This window comes from Oenanthe melanoleuca, chromosome 6 (assembly GCF_029582105.1).
Source record: "Oenanthe melanoleuca isolate GR-GAL-2019-014 chromosome 6, OMel1.0, whole genome shotgun sequence".
Classification (NCBI taxonomy): Eukaryota; Metazoa; Chordata; class Aves; order Passeriformes; family Muscicapidae; genus Oenanthe; species Oenanthe melanoleuca.
In genome coordinates, this window is record NC_079340.1 from 22496544 (window position 1) to 22511303 (window position 14760).

Here is a 14760-nt window from a genome sequence, read left to right on the forward strand (position 1 = left end):
AAACTCATCTCACACTCACCTGTCCCCATGAAGAGCACATCATAGGAGCGGCCATCCAGGGCCTGCACCCTGTCTACAGCCAGCTGGCTGTACGCCACGTTCTTCTTCACCAGGAGCGGCTCCCCGCCAGCCGGCTTCACCTCCTCAAACATGAGCGGGTGCAGCTTGACGAAGTCCAGGACACTGTTGGGCAGGTCCTGCGAGGAGTTGTAGCCCTTCCTGCGGGAGTGGTCCGTGATGCACTGCCCAGGGAAAACAGGGGTCAGAGAGGAAGGTGGCTGCCCCGTGCCCCCCCTGCTCTGCACTCCTGGGCACTCACGGAGCCGGGCCGGGGCTCGGGCACTGCGCCGTCGTAGCGGGACCATTTGCGAGCCCAGTCCTGGTACTCCATGTAGGGGCCCTCAAAGGCACGCTGCACCGCCGAGATGTTGTAGCGGCACACGGCCGAGGCCTCCATGGTCCTCCTGAGGAGCAGAACCTCACCTAAGCCTGGGCACATACATGGGTGCTCCCAACCAATGCACCCCCAGCTGCTCAGCATCTGCCTGCGCATCCCCTTGAGCATCTCTGGCTCCCTTGGTGCTGCAGACTTTTAGCCCCAATCATTTTGGATGCTGCCCCACTCACCACTGTGCTGAGAGTGTGAAGGTGGCATAGAAGACTGTGCTGGCCCAGCCACCCCCATCCAGGCTGCAGACACTGCGCAGCACCTCGTAGTAGGGGATGTAGCAGACCAGGCGTGCCTTCATGAAGGATGTCCACTTGCGCTGCAGAATCTTCTTCCCCCCCACATCGCTCTGGGAGGGTGCAGAGAGCATTTCTGCACAAGCTGGATGGGTGTTCATTCCCCTCTGCCTGTGCCTCAGTCTTTGCACAGGTGGAGGCATTCTGCCCCAACAGGAGCAGTGCTTGGCTCCCTATGGCTGGGAACATGCCTACCTTGCAGACACGGGCCACCCGGGCCACTCGGGCCACCTGACTCTTGTCAAAAAAGGACGTGGTCTCCTCTCCTGCCCGCTCCATGAAGAAGTAGTAGATTTTATCATCGTCACCCACAGGGCTGTCCTTGCTCTCCCGGACCAGCACAGAGGTCACAAACTCAGCATCTGGGGACACAGAACAAGAGGTGGTGATTGGAGACCAACACAGAAGAGATTGGAGGCCGACACTCCCTGCCTCAGTTCCTTCTCATAGCAAACCACACAGGACTCCAGAGCCACCCCTCACACCTGCCCCACATTCTCCAGCGCAATGCAAAGTGTCCCACAGCCCATGATGCCAGTCCCAGGATAGGGGTGGGACAGTGACATCTCACCATTCAGCCAGTGCAGCGGGGACTCCTCTGTTTTCAGTGGCCGCTGGTGCAGGTTCCTCCGAATGTCAGGGAGGCTCCGAAACTCGTAGCGTGTTGCTGTGTACAAGCCTCCATCTGTGCAGGGCAGGTGCCCATCAGCATGGCCCTGCAGCCTGAGGACAGTCCCACAGACCACCAGCATCACCATGCCCCAGGCAGACAAGTGGGGGAGGACCAAGTCCTGATTTGCTAAGGCCTCTGCACATGAAACCCACTCAGCTGGCACCCCCTGGATGGGTGCTGGGGATGGGGCCATGATCAGTGGCATCCTGCAGGTGCCCACCAGCCCTGGAGAGGTGCTGCTTACCCACAATGAGGCCGGTGTAGCCACGGGCTGGGTCATATGGGCATTTCTCCTTGCCTTCCTCAAAGTGGGACGGCAACGTGAACCTGTTGGCATCCTTGAGGGGGACAGGGAATCAGGTTAGACGGGAGGAGACAGACCCATCTCACCTGCCAGCCTCAGGCTGTCTGCAGAGGCTGCTAACAAGCACAAAGTGATGCCCACAGCCACACCATTGTCCAAGTAGAACAAACCCCCATGGCACCCCCCAGCTGGTCAGAAACCACACAGCCAGCCACAGCCCCCAGCCAAGAGTGGGTAGAGGGCTCTGAGAGGAAGGGGAGCCCCAGCTGGGCATTTCATGGGCATTGGGCAGGAGCCAACCGGGGCAGCCAATATTCCCAGACAGTGCCTGGTTGGCAGACCTTGCTCACACAGCCTGGGGTCCCCCCAGGTGCTGTCCATGTCATGGCAGGAGTTACTTTCTTTGGGGTTTGCAGTTCAAAGCATGTCAAATAATGACGGGGCCCTTCCAGCTTGGCAGCTCCTCCCCCCAATTTCCAGCGTGTGCAATGGCCAAACCGGACAAGCAGCACAGCCATGGGAACAGGCACAGCCTCTCCAGGACTCCCTGTCCACACTGCAGGCATGGTCCTGGGGCCCCTTTGCCCATCAGCTCAGGAGGAGAGGTGGGCAAAGGCAATTGAGTCTCCATTCACTCAAGGAACTACTGAAAGGGGATCAAAGTCCCACTGCTAGTAAAACAAGGCTGCTCTTAGACACTCTGCCATGAGTCACAGCCATGTGGGGACTCTCAGACTGGCACAGGAAATTCCTGGGGAAGGGCTGTTGAGTCAGTCCTGCCCCTGTCACTCTTCCCTGGGCATGGATACCACCTGCCATCAACCACTCTGCAGCCCCTCCTCTGGGAAGGGACTCTGCAACAGTAGGCACTGGAGACCAGGTCCAGGGCTGGTGCATCCCATCCTGCTGAGCCCACGTGTCCCCCATGGCACTGACCCATCCCTAACCCTCTCACTTGGGGCCAGAGTCCAACTCCAATGCTGGGGTGGCGACTTATGGTATCTGCATGATGGTGGCCACATCCTCAAACCTACTCACCCCAGCCTGGGAGTCACTCACCCCCATCCTGAGCCAGGGAGGGGCAGGGACAGCGATAGAAAGGGAGTGGGGCTGTGGGCTGAGATGGTGGGAGAGGCAGGGGCTGCAGCTCTCTGGGGTGACACAGTGGCAGGGACAGGTGCAGCTGTGAGCCGTACTCACGATGGCGGCGCAGAGCGGGTGGAAGGCGTAGGTCCCGCAGGCGTACAGGTGGGTGCTGTTCAGCCGCTGCAGGAACCGCACGTGGTTGAAGCACTCGGTCTGCGGAGGGGGAGCGCAGGTGTTACAAGCCAGGAAAAGTGGGGGCAGCCCCTCCCTGGCACACACCCAGCAGCTCTACCTTGTTGTTTTTGCCCTTCTGCAGGCAGTCCATCTGCTTCTCCGGGGAGGCTTCCCAGTGGATCTGCAAGGGGAAGAGAGACTGCTACTGCAAGCTCCAGCTTTCATCAGAGCCATCAGAGACAATAAAATCCCTATTTATTTAGGGAGGGATGGTTGCCCAGAGCACAAATGGCACCCTGCACACACCCCACCAGGCTGGGGCAAGAGTGGTCTCACATCCCAACCAGAGGGCAGACATCCCAGAGCACTGGAGGATTTCAGAATATTCTTCCCTGGGAGAGCAAAAGAGTGTGATTCCCTCCCTGCTCCTCATTCTGCTGGGGTGTAAAGCAGACAACTCTGAGCTTGGGGATGTCTCCCACCACTGTCCCCATGCTGCATGGCTGGGGAGAAGGACCAGGCATCCACAGGGGACCTGGGCACAGACTTGGAGACATCACCTCCAGGTGAGGGCGAGGTTGAGCAGGGATAGAGCGGCCACGATTCAGATGGGGACCGAGCAGCATGGGACAGGAGAGGACAGCCAGGGGGCAGAGGCCGGGCTCACCGTGTGGTGGGAGCCGTCGGCCACGTCGCTGGAGTTGAGGGCGAAGATGGCTCCCCTGGCGCCCACGTAGAGGATGCCCCGCTCGTCCTCCAGCAGCAGCGTGCTGTAGTTGAGGGTGTGCGCGGAGAAGCGCCGGACTCCCGACAGCTCTGCAAAGGGAACAGGGGGCTGAGGGGGACCCTGGGGCAGGCCCAGCGCGAGCCGCTGGGAAAAGACAAGAGAATGGAGCTGGAAGTGGGTGGGATGGCTCTCACTGAGGTTATCAGGCAGACAGTGCTGGGTGACAGCAGTTACAGCAGGAGGAAAGGGAGGGAGGAGGTTTGGTAAAAGGCAAAAGGCATTAATTGGGCTCAGGCTCACAGAGGGAATTTCTCTCCACTAATTAAAGCACAGCTCAGGGGCGGGAGCTGCAATGACTGTGCTGGACATGGACCTGCCATGTTGTTTGGGAAACTGCTGAAGAAAGCAGAAACATGCCAGCAGTGACCCTGGCTCTGAACTAAGCCAGCCAGCCCAGATAGAAGGATAAAAAAACCTGAACTAAAACTGTCATACAAGGGGAGTGATTCTGCAGTGAGGCTGAGTCCTCCTGCCCACCAAGCCAATGAAACCATCCAACCTGGGGTGCTAAGAAGTGTGAGGCAGGACTCAGCCCTGGCCAGAAGAACCAGCAGAAATGAAAATTCCATGAGGCTTGGGACCTATAGGCAGCTGGAAAAAGAATAATTCCCTGCCTTTCCCAAAAAAGAGGCATTGCCTGGAGAGGAAAGGGCACTCCAGCTGCTAATGAATCCCGAAACTCTCCCACCATCGAATGCTGAGTTGAGCCTCACTAATGAGGTCTATGATGCCATGTGGATCCCCAAGGGATGATGACACTGCTGGGCTCACTGATACTACAGAGGCTGCAGGTCAATAGCCCAGTGGCAATTAGAGAAAATCATGGAAGTTTCCTGCTGACTATTTGGGCCATGAGATCCCAGCCCAGGCACAATGTTCAGCTCAGGACATCCTCCAAGGGCTGCTGGGCAGGGCTGGCTCCCTGTACATCCTTGTCCCGCTCTGGCTTTTGGGGAGATGATTTTGCCATGCTTGCTTCTTTGGGGCACCCAGTACCAAATAGCCATGTGGGCTCTGATTTCTGGAGCCCAGGGGATCAGAAGCCCCCATGTAGCCACCCTCCAGTGCTGCTCCAGGGGGGTGGCAAAGATTAAATGCAGTCACAATGCACCAAGGCCAGTGCCAGCAAGATCCCAAGCCTCACTGCCACCACCAGGACCCGCACCCCCCTTACCATCAAAGGTGACTGTCGTCCTGGGGGTGGCATCCAGGTCGGTGGCAGAGCGCCGCGACGGGTAGCGCACGGCTGCCGCTGCCATGAAGAGCGTTGTCAGGAGATGTGCCGGAGCTGCGCTCATCTTCCTGCTCTCTGGGCGAGGGCGGCCGCCTCAGCCGCTGCCGCCGGGCCGGCGCCGCCAATCCTCGGCTCGGCCTCTCCAGCTCTCTGCCACAGGGCTGGCCACCAAACCCTCCTGAAACACAGAGCCTGGGTCAGACACTGCCGCTGTCCCAGCACCTCACCAGCCAGCAGGCTGGGGAAGGAGCCAGCTGCATACGTGCACGGATGCTTGACCCAGCACAGCCTCAGACCACGGATGGCTTCAGGGGAAAACAAACCCTCACTTGCTAAAGGGGAAACTAAGGCATAGCACAAGGCATGGAGCCTGCAGCCTTCATGGAGTGTGGAGGGGAGTTTGAGCACAGTGACCTTCTGCAGCATCCCCCTGGGTCAGCAACCATTCTGTCAAGCAGGGAGTTGTTTGCTGAGCACTTGGATGTACAATTTCCTCCAGGTCTTCTCTGGGTTCATCCCTCATTCACTCCCAGCCTTTTGCTCCTGCAGATCCCTCTGACTGAAGGACATGTTTCAGCAGAGCCAGCTGATCCCCTATTGCATTTCACACCCAAAAAGCAGATGCATTTTTCCCTCAAAAGCAGAGAAAGGGGCTCAGGGACAAGCACCTCTGTGGGTGTCTTGGCACATTGGGGTACCCCAAGACCCACTCCCCAGAGTGGCTGCAGCAGGAATGGCAACAATGAGAGTCCTGGGGAGCCTGAGTCTTCTCCTTCCCAAAACCCCCAGTCGACCATGTCCTGCTGTGCAAGATACTTGCCCCCAGTTTTGCCCCACCTTAAATTATAAGGCTCCAGAGGGCTGAAGCATTGGGAGGGATGCTTGGGATGCATGGGACTTAAGGTGAAGGAAAATCCACACAGGAACTGATTGGAATCTTCAGCAAGTCTTTTCAAGCAGAAACAATTTTTCCCCCCCAGTATTTTTCCACGAGATTTCAGTTTCCCTTTCATCCCAATCCACCTTGAAGCTCTGCATCTACTTTGGCTCTCACTTTCATGCATTTGAACCCTCACAAATAACCCCCACTTCTCCCAGCTGCACTGAGCAAAGCCACGAGCTCATCTTGCAGGAATTAAGGAGGAAAATGATGACTGGGTATCTCTGAGCCAGAGACCTGTCGGTAAGTAACCAGCACCCATGTATTTGCTAGAGGTTTATAAATATATATATATATACATCCACATATACCTGACCTGGTAGAGAAGCTGCTCAAACACGCTCACTGCAGACAATTTCCCTGAAGCAAATACTTTGCAGAGTCCCAGGAAGAGGGGAGGTAAAACCAAAGTGAAAAGGGCTTTGCGACTGAAAAGGAGAAATGAGGGGCTGGATGTGGTTTCAGCCACAGTTCTGGAGTTTGCATCAAAGTGCTGGTTCCTCCGAGAGGTTTCAGGCACAAACCTCACACCTGCACTGCCTGCTGCCCTAGAGCATTCCGGGAATGAGGCAGATGGGAAATGTTTCTCCCTGCTGCCCCACTGTCCCCCAGGCTCTAGACCAGCACAGAGCACCCAAGAGCATCCAACCCTGGGTGCAGGCAGGGTGCTGCATGCAGGGCTGAGCTCCTTGGGGAGCAGATCCCAGAGAAAGCTCATGCCACTCCTGTTTCCAGGACAAGCCCTGTACAGACAGAGGGTCTGCCCATGAATGACAGCATAGCAATGCAAGGCAGGTGAGTGCAGATGGACATCAAGAAGAAAGAATTTGCTTTGGTGACACTATGTCTAGCATGAGCCAAACCCACCAAGCTTTGGGCAAAGCAAGTGGTGGGGTCACACCTGGAGCACCAAAGCACCCCAGCCAGCCCTATGCTGACAGCTCTCCATCCTGCCAGTAGGAGCAGGGCCACTCTGGAAGTTACAGGGAGACCCTTCCCCAAGCCTCCACATGGGGACACCAGTCTGGAATCACACAAAAGCCACAAGAGCTGCTGCACCCAGGATGGGAAAGCAGAGAGGAGAAACCTCCTTACGACAAGGCAAACAGTGATCTCTCATAAATGAGTAACAGCCCTGCATGCTGCTGGGCGTCCTCACCTTATCTTCCCTGCACAAACAAGCCCTGAACTTTGCCTGAGGCTTGGCTCCCGACGTGCCAGGGACCAGAGCTGAGCCAGGAGCACGGCCGGGCAGGGATGGTGTTTATCACAGGGCCGGCGCGGCGCTGCCAGCCAGCCCCCGCTAGCATTGAACCATCACCGAGCCACTACAGGGGAAAACAAAAATAAATCTAACTTGAGAGGAGGTTGTGCAGGGCTCCTGGCTGGGCAGGGGGGAGCAACCTCCCATGCTGGGCTGGGCTCTTCTGCTTTTTCCTGGGAAGCAGCTACACCCATTTCCAAAGGCTCCTTTGCCCGAGATCAGATGTAACTTTGTCCTAAAGAACACTTAATCAGTTACGCTGTAAGCCAGTTAATATTTTACTCAAAGAGAAGGGTTGTTCCAAGCTTCCCTGTTTTGTTTTTTTTTTATTTTCTAGTTTTTATTTTTCATACCTAGGGTGGGGGAGAAAAAGAAGGAACTGAAACAATCCTTGGTTCCAGTCAGGTCAATACCCTGGTCTACAGCCACACCAAAACACTTCCAAAACCATCACTTCCCCCTTGCCAGGGTGCAAGTTCTAAGCTCAGGGTGAAGCCGAGGGCTCAGGCAGGAAGCAGAGGAGACCTTGATCCGTGGGACTCACCTCTAGGGCTTGAGGCAGACGGATTACACAAGTCCAGCACTTCAACGAGAAATGGAAAAAAAGCTGGGAATGGAAACGCCACAGAGTTTTCTCTGGGGGAGGGGAGAGGAAGAGGCTGAAAAGCAGCAGCAGCTCCAATGAAATAGGAGTTTAAGAAAAACTGCCCAGAAAAGCCCATCCCATCCCCAGGAGTGAGTTCCAAGTCCCTTGGCACCTCACCTATTTCCCAGCACGGGGGGGCTGTCATAAGACCTGATGGTCCAGCCCCAGCTCCCACACCGGCTGGTGATGCTGGAGAAGCAGGATGGTGGATGCAGGACCCAGCCACAGGGCTGATGGACACTGAGAGGGGCAAGGCCAGCAACCAGCTGCTCTACTCAACGTGTAACATCCATTGAGGCAAAACCCACTCTCCTACTACTGGCTATCAGTGCTCCTATGGGCTTCACCACAGCTCCCAGCATGGAGCAAGCCCCAGGTAGGGTCTCTCCAGGTGGGATGTGTTTGCTGGTCCCTGGGGAGTGCAGGAGAGCAGTGGGTGGGCACAGGCGTGCAGGCGTGGGTGAGCACAGGTCAGGTCTGACTGGGTTTACTGGGTCACGACGGAAGCTGTGTGAGCATGACTGTGCTGGCCTCAGCCTCCCACCGGCAGCCAGCACACCCAAACGGGCTGGCCCAGTCGGCACCTCCTCAAAATCCCCACGACCAGCATCTCTGGAGGTGCAAAAAGCTTTTGAGGAGTGAATTTCACGTTCTCACCAGCCTGGATCTGGCCAAAGAAACTGGCCAAAGAAATGAGCCAAAGCTGCCACACACTTCAACATACTGTGGACACAGGAGCCCCTTCCCACTGCCCCAGGGTCCTCAAAGTCACAAGGCAGCAAAACCTGTGCTGTGGGGCTGTCAAACATGGAGAGACCACAGAAGGGGTCTTAGAGGCCCCCCCAAGAAGGTTTCCTCATCAGCACAGCTAAAAATTATGCCATCTTTTTAATCTCAAAGGAACTCAGGAGAAAGAATGGAAGTGGTGTGTGGGAGCAGGACTTCTCCAGCTTACCCTCAGCATCCATTCTGGATGGCAGGACAGATTTAGAGAGTGGGATAAGACACTTCCCCATCTCACCCCTTCTCACACAGCTTTAGTTGTCTTACCAAGATCTAGTAAAGCCTAAGCAGGCTCACAGAGTGGCTGCTGTACATTCCTCCTCTCTCATGGCTGTTAGCCTTGGCATCACAGACTACTACAGGCAAGCACTGCCAGTTTCCCAGTGGGAAACAGGGATTTCCAGCGGGTCTTCTCTGGGTTATGGAGCTGCAAAAGAGCCTTAACAAAATTCCCATCAGGGACTGCACCAGAAGACAACAATTCCACTTTGCTTTTTTATGGCAGCCCAGCCTGGGCATTCCAAACACCATGCAGCTGATTCTAGTCTACTCAGTGGGGCCAAGCCTGGCACATTCCCCACAGCCACGGGCATTCCCACTGTCACTGAACTGTTCTAGCCTCCAGGAGACCCACTCGAGTTGCCCTCAGGCTCAGCTGAAACAGCCTGAGCCGTTCTGGGCACGGGCTGGGGGAAAGGCACCTGCCCCAGGGGCTGAGGTGGGGAGAGCTCCCGGCTGCCAGGCGTGGGAACAGCCAGTAAGTTATGGGAAAGGAGCCATGCAGGGATGGCAGACAGGCCTGGCCCCAGCCTGGACGCGAGCGCAGTGCATTTCGGGCTCCCCTTCCCTGGAGGCGGCAGACCTTGGGTGGGAAATCCTGCGAGATGTGGGAAGAGGAGCCGGGATGGAGGTTGCCAGGCAACTTTAATTCAGTCCTTGACGAACTTCCAGCACTTTGCTTCTGCTGCAGAGCCCAACCAGCAAATGATAAAGCATCAGATCCACCTCAAGCCCATAGTGTCCATCTGTCCATCCATTTGTTCGAGGAGCTTGCTCCTGGCCTCGTGCCCGGATTGCCCTGCAAGGACATGGGTCCCCTGTGGCAGCACCCCAAAAGCCAGCCCAAAACAAGTCACTGTTCCCGGCACAGATTTGTAGGGGAAGGATTTGACCGTGGGACTGGGCTGGCGCTGCTCCACAGATATTTCTCAACCAAACAGAATTTTTGTCAACAACACAAGAAAAAAAAAATTCAAACTTGCCAAATGCCCTCCAGGAAGAGGGGACCCATGCTGGGTCAGGGAGAGAAGGAGCACACTGACCTCCTGGGAGCCCCTCCCTGGGTTTATTTTAGTTGCTTTCTTTAAACAAAACCATGCTTGACCCTGAGGTGCTTCAGCAGACACACACTAGAGCTTCCGCCATTCAGGAAGCAGATGTACTTCTTCTTTACCCAAATTTGGGATTTAGGCCCAGAGAAGGAGAGGAAGAGCTGCAACATCAGCTATTCTCACAGAGTATCCTGCCCTGCTTCCAGTGCAAAGCCCCCACGCAGGGCACAGCCATCATGGAGCCAGGGAGGCTCCTGCAGGCCATGGGAACAGGCTCCAAATTCCCACAGCACAGTCCCTACCAGCCTCCAGCAGAGTCCAGCACATCCAGCAGAGGAGAGAACCCAGCTCTGATCCCAGAAATGTCACGGCAGGGAGGAGACATGTGAAGTAGCAAAGTGATGGATGGGAGAGCGAGTAGGGACAGTCAGGGATGTGGGCCAGTTTAAGGGGCACCAGTGCTGGAAAGACAAGCTGAACAGTCAGCAATAAAACTAACAACAGCCCAGTTTCTGACAGAATTTTCCCCCCAGCACCATGCCTTTATGGCCATCCCCCTGCTGCATTCCTGTGGGGAATGCTGCCCACCCCGCAAGGGGCAGGGATACATGGCGTCCCCCCTACACAGCTGCAGGGATCAGGGTGTGTTAGCTTCTCCCAGCTCCCTGTTTTCACTAATCTCACAAGAACTCGTTCCTCTCCTCCATCAGGTCAGGTCTGATGTGGAGCAGGAGGTTCAAAGGGGCTGCCAGGCAGCAACTGAGCTCAGTGCCAAGTCCCCATGAGATCTCTCCAGCCATTCCCATCCAAACCCACCCAAAAATGTGTGACTGAGAAAAAAAGGAAAGCTGCTCTGCCCTGTGCCACGGCTGCCAGGCACAGGGACAGCTCTGCTCCAGCTGCTCATGGCACGACACAAGCAGGCAGCAAGAGCACAGTGCCCACGACAGCAGAACAGATCACTCCTCCACTGCCCACCCTAATGGAAAACCCACCAACACCATCTGCTACTTAGAAACAGTTCCTTGCCAGGATCCAGAGGCCTGGCCAGGAGATGGCCTGGGAGGGTGCAAGGAGGGGAGGCTGAAGGACAAACCCTTGCAGCTCAGTGGTTGAACCAAGAGCACCAAGGAATGGCACAGCCAGCCCAGAATGCCTGGACAGAGCAGCAAAACTCCTCTCACAAGAACAATTCTTCACATGCTGGAGGCCATTAGGTCTTGCAGGACAGCAGTGAGGACAGAGTCCCTCTAGCTCTTCTCTCTCACACAGCACATATCTCCCATTTGGAATCTCCACAGCAGCAGCCCTGAGTTGACCCCACAGCCTGGGAGCACCTGAGAGAACAGCAGGGAGTCATGCAACAAGCGGGAAGTGAAACCGGATGGTGCCGAGACTTGGTGGCTTCGCTCTGACCTCACCCACACAGCTCCAACGCAGGACACGGGGGAGGCAGAGCACAGCCATCGAGCCTGGGATATGGGATGCAGATCCCTGGGGCTCCCACCTCCTCCACCATTAGGAAGAGACAAGCTTGGTGCTAGCAACATCACGTCCAAACCCCCAACACGTTCCATCCTTCTTTCATTTGCAGCGTGACAAGCTTCACCGCTGGCCGAGGGGCTTGACAGACGAGCAGACAGACAGACAGACAGCCCTCCACATCACAGCAAATTCTCCCAGCAAGGGGGAGTCTGCATGCGAGTGGCTCAGCACTGGATGTGATCTGCAATTCAGCCTTCAAAGGCTTTGTGGCTGTAGCACATTGTCTCCTCAGCAGAAGCAGCAAAATAATGGTAGAATTAAGTTCCCAGGAACAATTAAAAAGAAAACAAGAAAAAACATCCCAACTCTAAATGTAAAAGGACATCTCAAAGCCAGCAGATTTCAGGGCTTTTTAAAGCATCTGAATCCATTTGCCCGCCCCTGTGGCTGCACTGTGTTTCATTTCACTGGGCTCATACAATGCAGGACACGAAATTAACTTGGGTGTTTGTTTAGAGCCGGTTTGTCTTCCAGTTACTTTCCAAAGCCAGGTTTGAGTTGCAAAGATGTTTCTTGGCAATGCCTGGGGTTCTCACTGTCGGGAAGGTGCGGGGCTTTCCCCAGGGGAAACAGAGGCTCAGAAATCACACACAACCTGGGGTCTCCTTGGAAGCAAGGCAAGAGGTGGAGCACAACCCAACTTGTCTGCAGTGAACATGGGGTTTTCTGCTGTGAGCCTCCTCTCCCTTTTATTTATTCCAAAGATAAACTGTTTTCTTTTCCAAAGTCCAGCAAAACCAGATGACAGGAGCAGTTTTATGGCTTCCAGTTTCAACATCTTCATGTTTCTTTTGCTTTCCCTCCAACAAAGCTTCAATTTGGGGTCAAACCCAATTTTGATATTCCACTTTGCATTCAAAACTGCATGGCACAAAGCAGTAACATCTGGCCTTTCCCACAGTTGTTTGCATACCACCAACTTTGCTGCCCCAAAATCAGATCCCCGCACGATTTACATGGGCTGGGCTTTGCAGCAGGCAAACAGTCACCCTCCATCAGGTAACGGAGGTGGGATTGTACCTGGAGGGATCTTTTAATCAACAAGAAAAGCAGAAGCCAGAGCACACCCTGAATGACGAAGCTGCATCCCGGCCCCCACACGGGTCAGTTCCCTGTGCCTGAAACCCTCAGCCTCCTCCATCTCTGAACAGGAGGAAAGAGGGGGTGGATTTGGTGATGACCTTGCTATGGCAGAGCCCTCATGCTCGTAAACCACGAGGAGCAGGTGGCACAGCCAGCCAGGGAGGAATGGAGATGGCAGCATTTCCTCCTGATCACCAGCCAGGTAGGGAGCTCTGACCTTTGAACAGGAACCCACCCAGCACCTCTGTCAGAGGGGGTATATAAAATGTCTGAGGACATCACTTGCCCCCCCAAGAGGCAGCAGGTCCCCAGGACAGGTCTCCTCTCACAAAACCACCCATCACATGAGCTGCTTCCCAACAAGTCTCGTCAAGATGCCAAGCAGAGCCGGCGGGCAAGTGCAGGGAAATTCCCCACACGCGGCCAGGCGAGGCTGGCACCACATCTCCCCTGCACCCAGCGCTGCCCTCCTGCACAGGGTGCCCGCAGAGGCCCCTCACCAGCCTTGCTCAGCACACCTGGAAGCTTTTTCCTGGCACATGACCTGCCAGATTTGCTGAATAAACCTCCCAGCTCCGCTGCATTCCTGGTGGGTAAAGTGGTGAAATGTTCAAATAGATGTTGGAAAAGGCGAGGGGGGGTGGGGGGAGAACAAAGCCTCATCTGCAGGAGCTGAAAGAGCAGTTGGGATTTGGGGTTTTTTTTCCCCTCAGGTTGCAACACAAAAACAAAGTCCTGATAGGGATCTCTCCTGCTGGGGGCAGCTCCCTGCCCCTCATCCCTCTGGGCAGAGCAAGCCTGGCCAAACCGAGATGAAGCACAGACCTGTCCTGCAGGGCACACTCGCAGCATCTGCGGCTGCCATGGTCACCCTGCCCAGGTTGGGGCTTAGCTGGGGGGGCCCCAACCAGCGCCTGCTGCAGTGCCAGGCCAGCTAGCACCAAAAATGCCGCTGTTGTTATTAATAATTTCCCTGCATCTGAGCAGAACTGCACTCCTCATCCATTTTGGGAAGCCTCTTTGTCGTAGGAGACTGGTTTTTTTGGCATTCAAAGAGCCTTTTCATGGTTCCCCCTCTCACTTCATGCTTTTGGTTTATTAAAGGCCAGGCACAAGTCACTGGCCCACCTGGGCACTGACGGAGAGAGCAAAGAGAGCCCCAAATTCCAATGCTGCAGGTACTTTCTACCTTTGGATTGGCACGAAGATGCAGAGAAGCCCCCAGCACAGCCTGGTCTGCTTTGCCTAGGGGCCATCTGCAGCCCCCACAGCAATGCATCCCGAAGAGATGAATCTCAGCGAGTCAAGGCTCAGACAAGCCACATTCCATGACCACCCCCTCATTTCCAAAGGGAAGGAGAAGGGGGCAGGGATTGCACTGCACCACCTGCATCGGTTTAGTACCTCATCCCAGCGATCTGAAACACCAGCTGACCCCAGGTAACGCTCAGCCTTCCCAAAAACCACCAACAATTCTCATCCCTACAGATCCCTGATCCCCCCAGCCTGCTGGGGAAGGAATGAGCTGTATCCAGCCCTCCCTGACAGAGCTGCTGCCTTGTCTGTCCACAACTCCTATCATCGTGTGCCCTCACACCCCCAGCATGTTCCCTCATCACTCCTACCCAGATTCCCCCAGATCCACCTCACCCCACACTCTAAACCTGACCCCAAAGAAAGCTCCTGCACTGCCACCAGATCCAGTATATCCCACTTCCCCTCCTACTCATCATCCCCAAATCCTCACCTGCATCAGACCTACTCTGAACCCCTCTCTACGCTGCTTCCAAGGCTCTGCTCTCTTGTTTCCCCCAAGATTATTCCCTGGATTTCAACCACAGTAGGTCAGAGCCCTGCTCCTCTTTCTCTGGACCTCTCCTATGAACAGCACCCGCACCCAGCACCCCAGATCCTGCCTGTGGACTCAGCACCCGGATCCAGCACCCGAGCAGACAGAACCACCATTCCAAATCCTGCTCGTGGACCCGGACCAAGACCCGGCACGCCAGATCCAGCAACTCAACCCTGCCTGTGAATTCAGCACCCGCACCCAGCGCCCCTAAACCTGCCTGCGGACCCAGCAGCTGGGATCCAGCACCCCAAACCCTGCCTGCAGACCCAGACCCGATCCTGAGCCAGCACCCAGGACCCACCGAGCGATTCAAG

General features: G+C 55.7%; 1 protein-coding gene and 1 long non-coding RNA gene across 15 annotated transcripts in view; one reads left to right on the forward strand and one right to left on the reverse strand.

The window, feature by feature from the left end:
* SEMA4G (semaphorin 4G) overlaps positions 1-14760 on the reverse strand; it is a 29090-nt gene that overhangs the window by 3486 nt on the left and 10844 nt on the right. For 10 of the 13 annotated variants that reach the window (XR_008840815.1, XR_008840813.1, XR_008840812.1 and 7 more), the window contains 10 exons: positions 4943-5180; positions 3649-3797; positions 3100-3162; positions 2922-3020; positions 1662-1755; positions 1316-1429; positions 940-1106; positions 628-797; positions 320-464; positions 20-242 (listed from right to left, as the gene is read on the reverse strand). Coding sequence is in view for 2 of the 13 variants with exons in the window: in XM_056494667.1 (XP_056350642.1) it covers positions 20-242; positions 320-464; positions 628-797; positions 940-1106; positions 1316-1429; positions 1662-1755; positions 2922-3020; positions 3100-3162; positions 3649-3797; positions 4943-5066 (1348 nt within the window). In the remaining 11 variants the exon portion in view is untranslated. Of the gene's footprint in view, positions 1-19; positions 243-319; positions 465-627; positions 798-939; positions 1107-1315; positions 1430-1661; positions 1756-2921; positions 3021-3099; positions 3163-3648; positions 3853-4942; positions 5181-7750; positions 7842-14760 lie in introns of those variants that run through there. The other 3 variants (XR_008840817.1, XR_008840816.1, XR_008840811.1) reach the window with 2 other exon arrangements.
* On the forward strand, positions 8140-14760 carry LOC130254746 (uncharacterized). 2 transcript variants are annotated; one of them, XR_008840818.1, is made up of 3 exons: positions 8140-8228; positions 11561-13183; positions 13699-14760. It is a non-coding gene; the product is annotated as an uncharacterized LOC130254746 (long non-coding RNA). The 2 variants fall into 2 exon arrangements; XR_008840819.1 differs by having other exon boundaries at positions 13773-14760.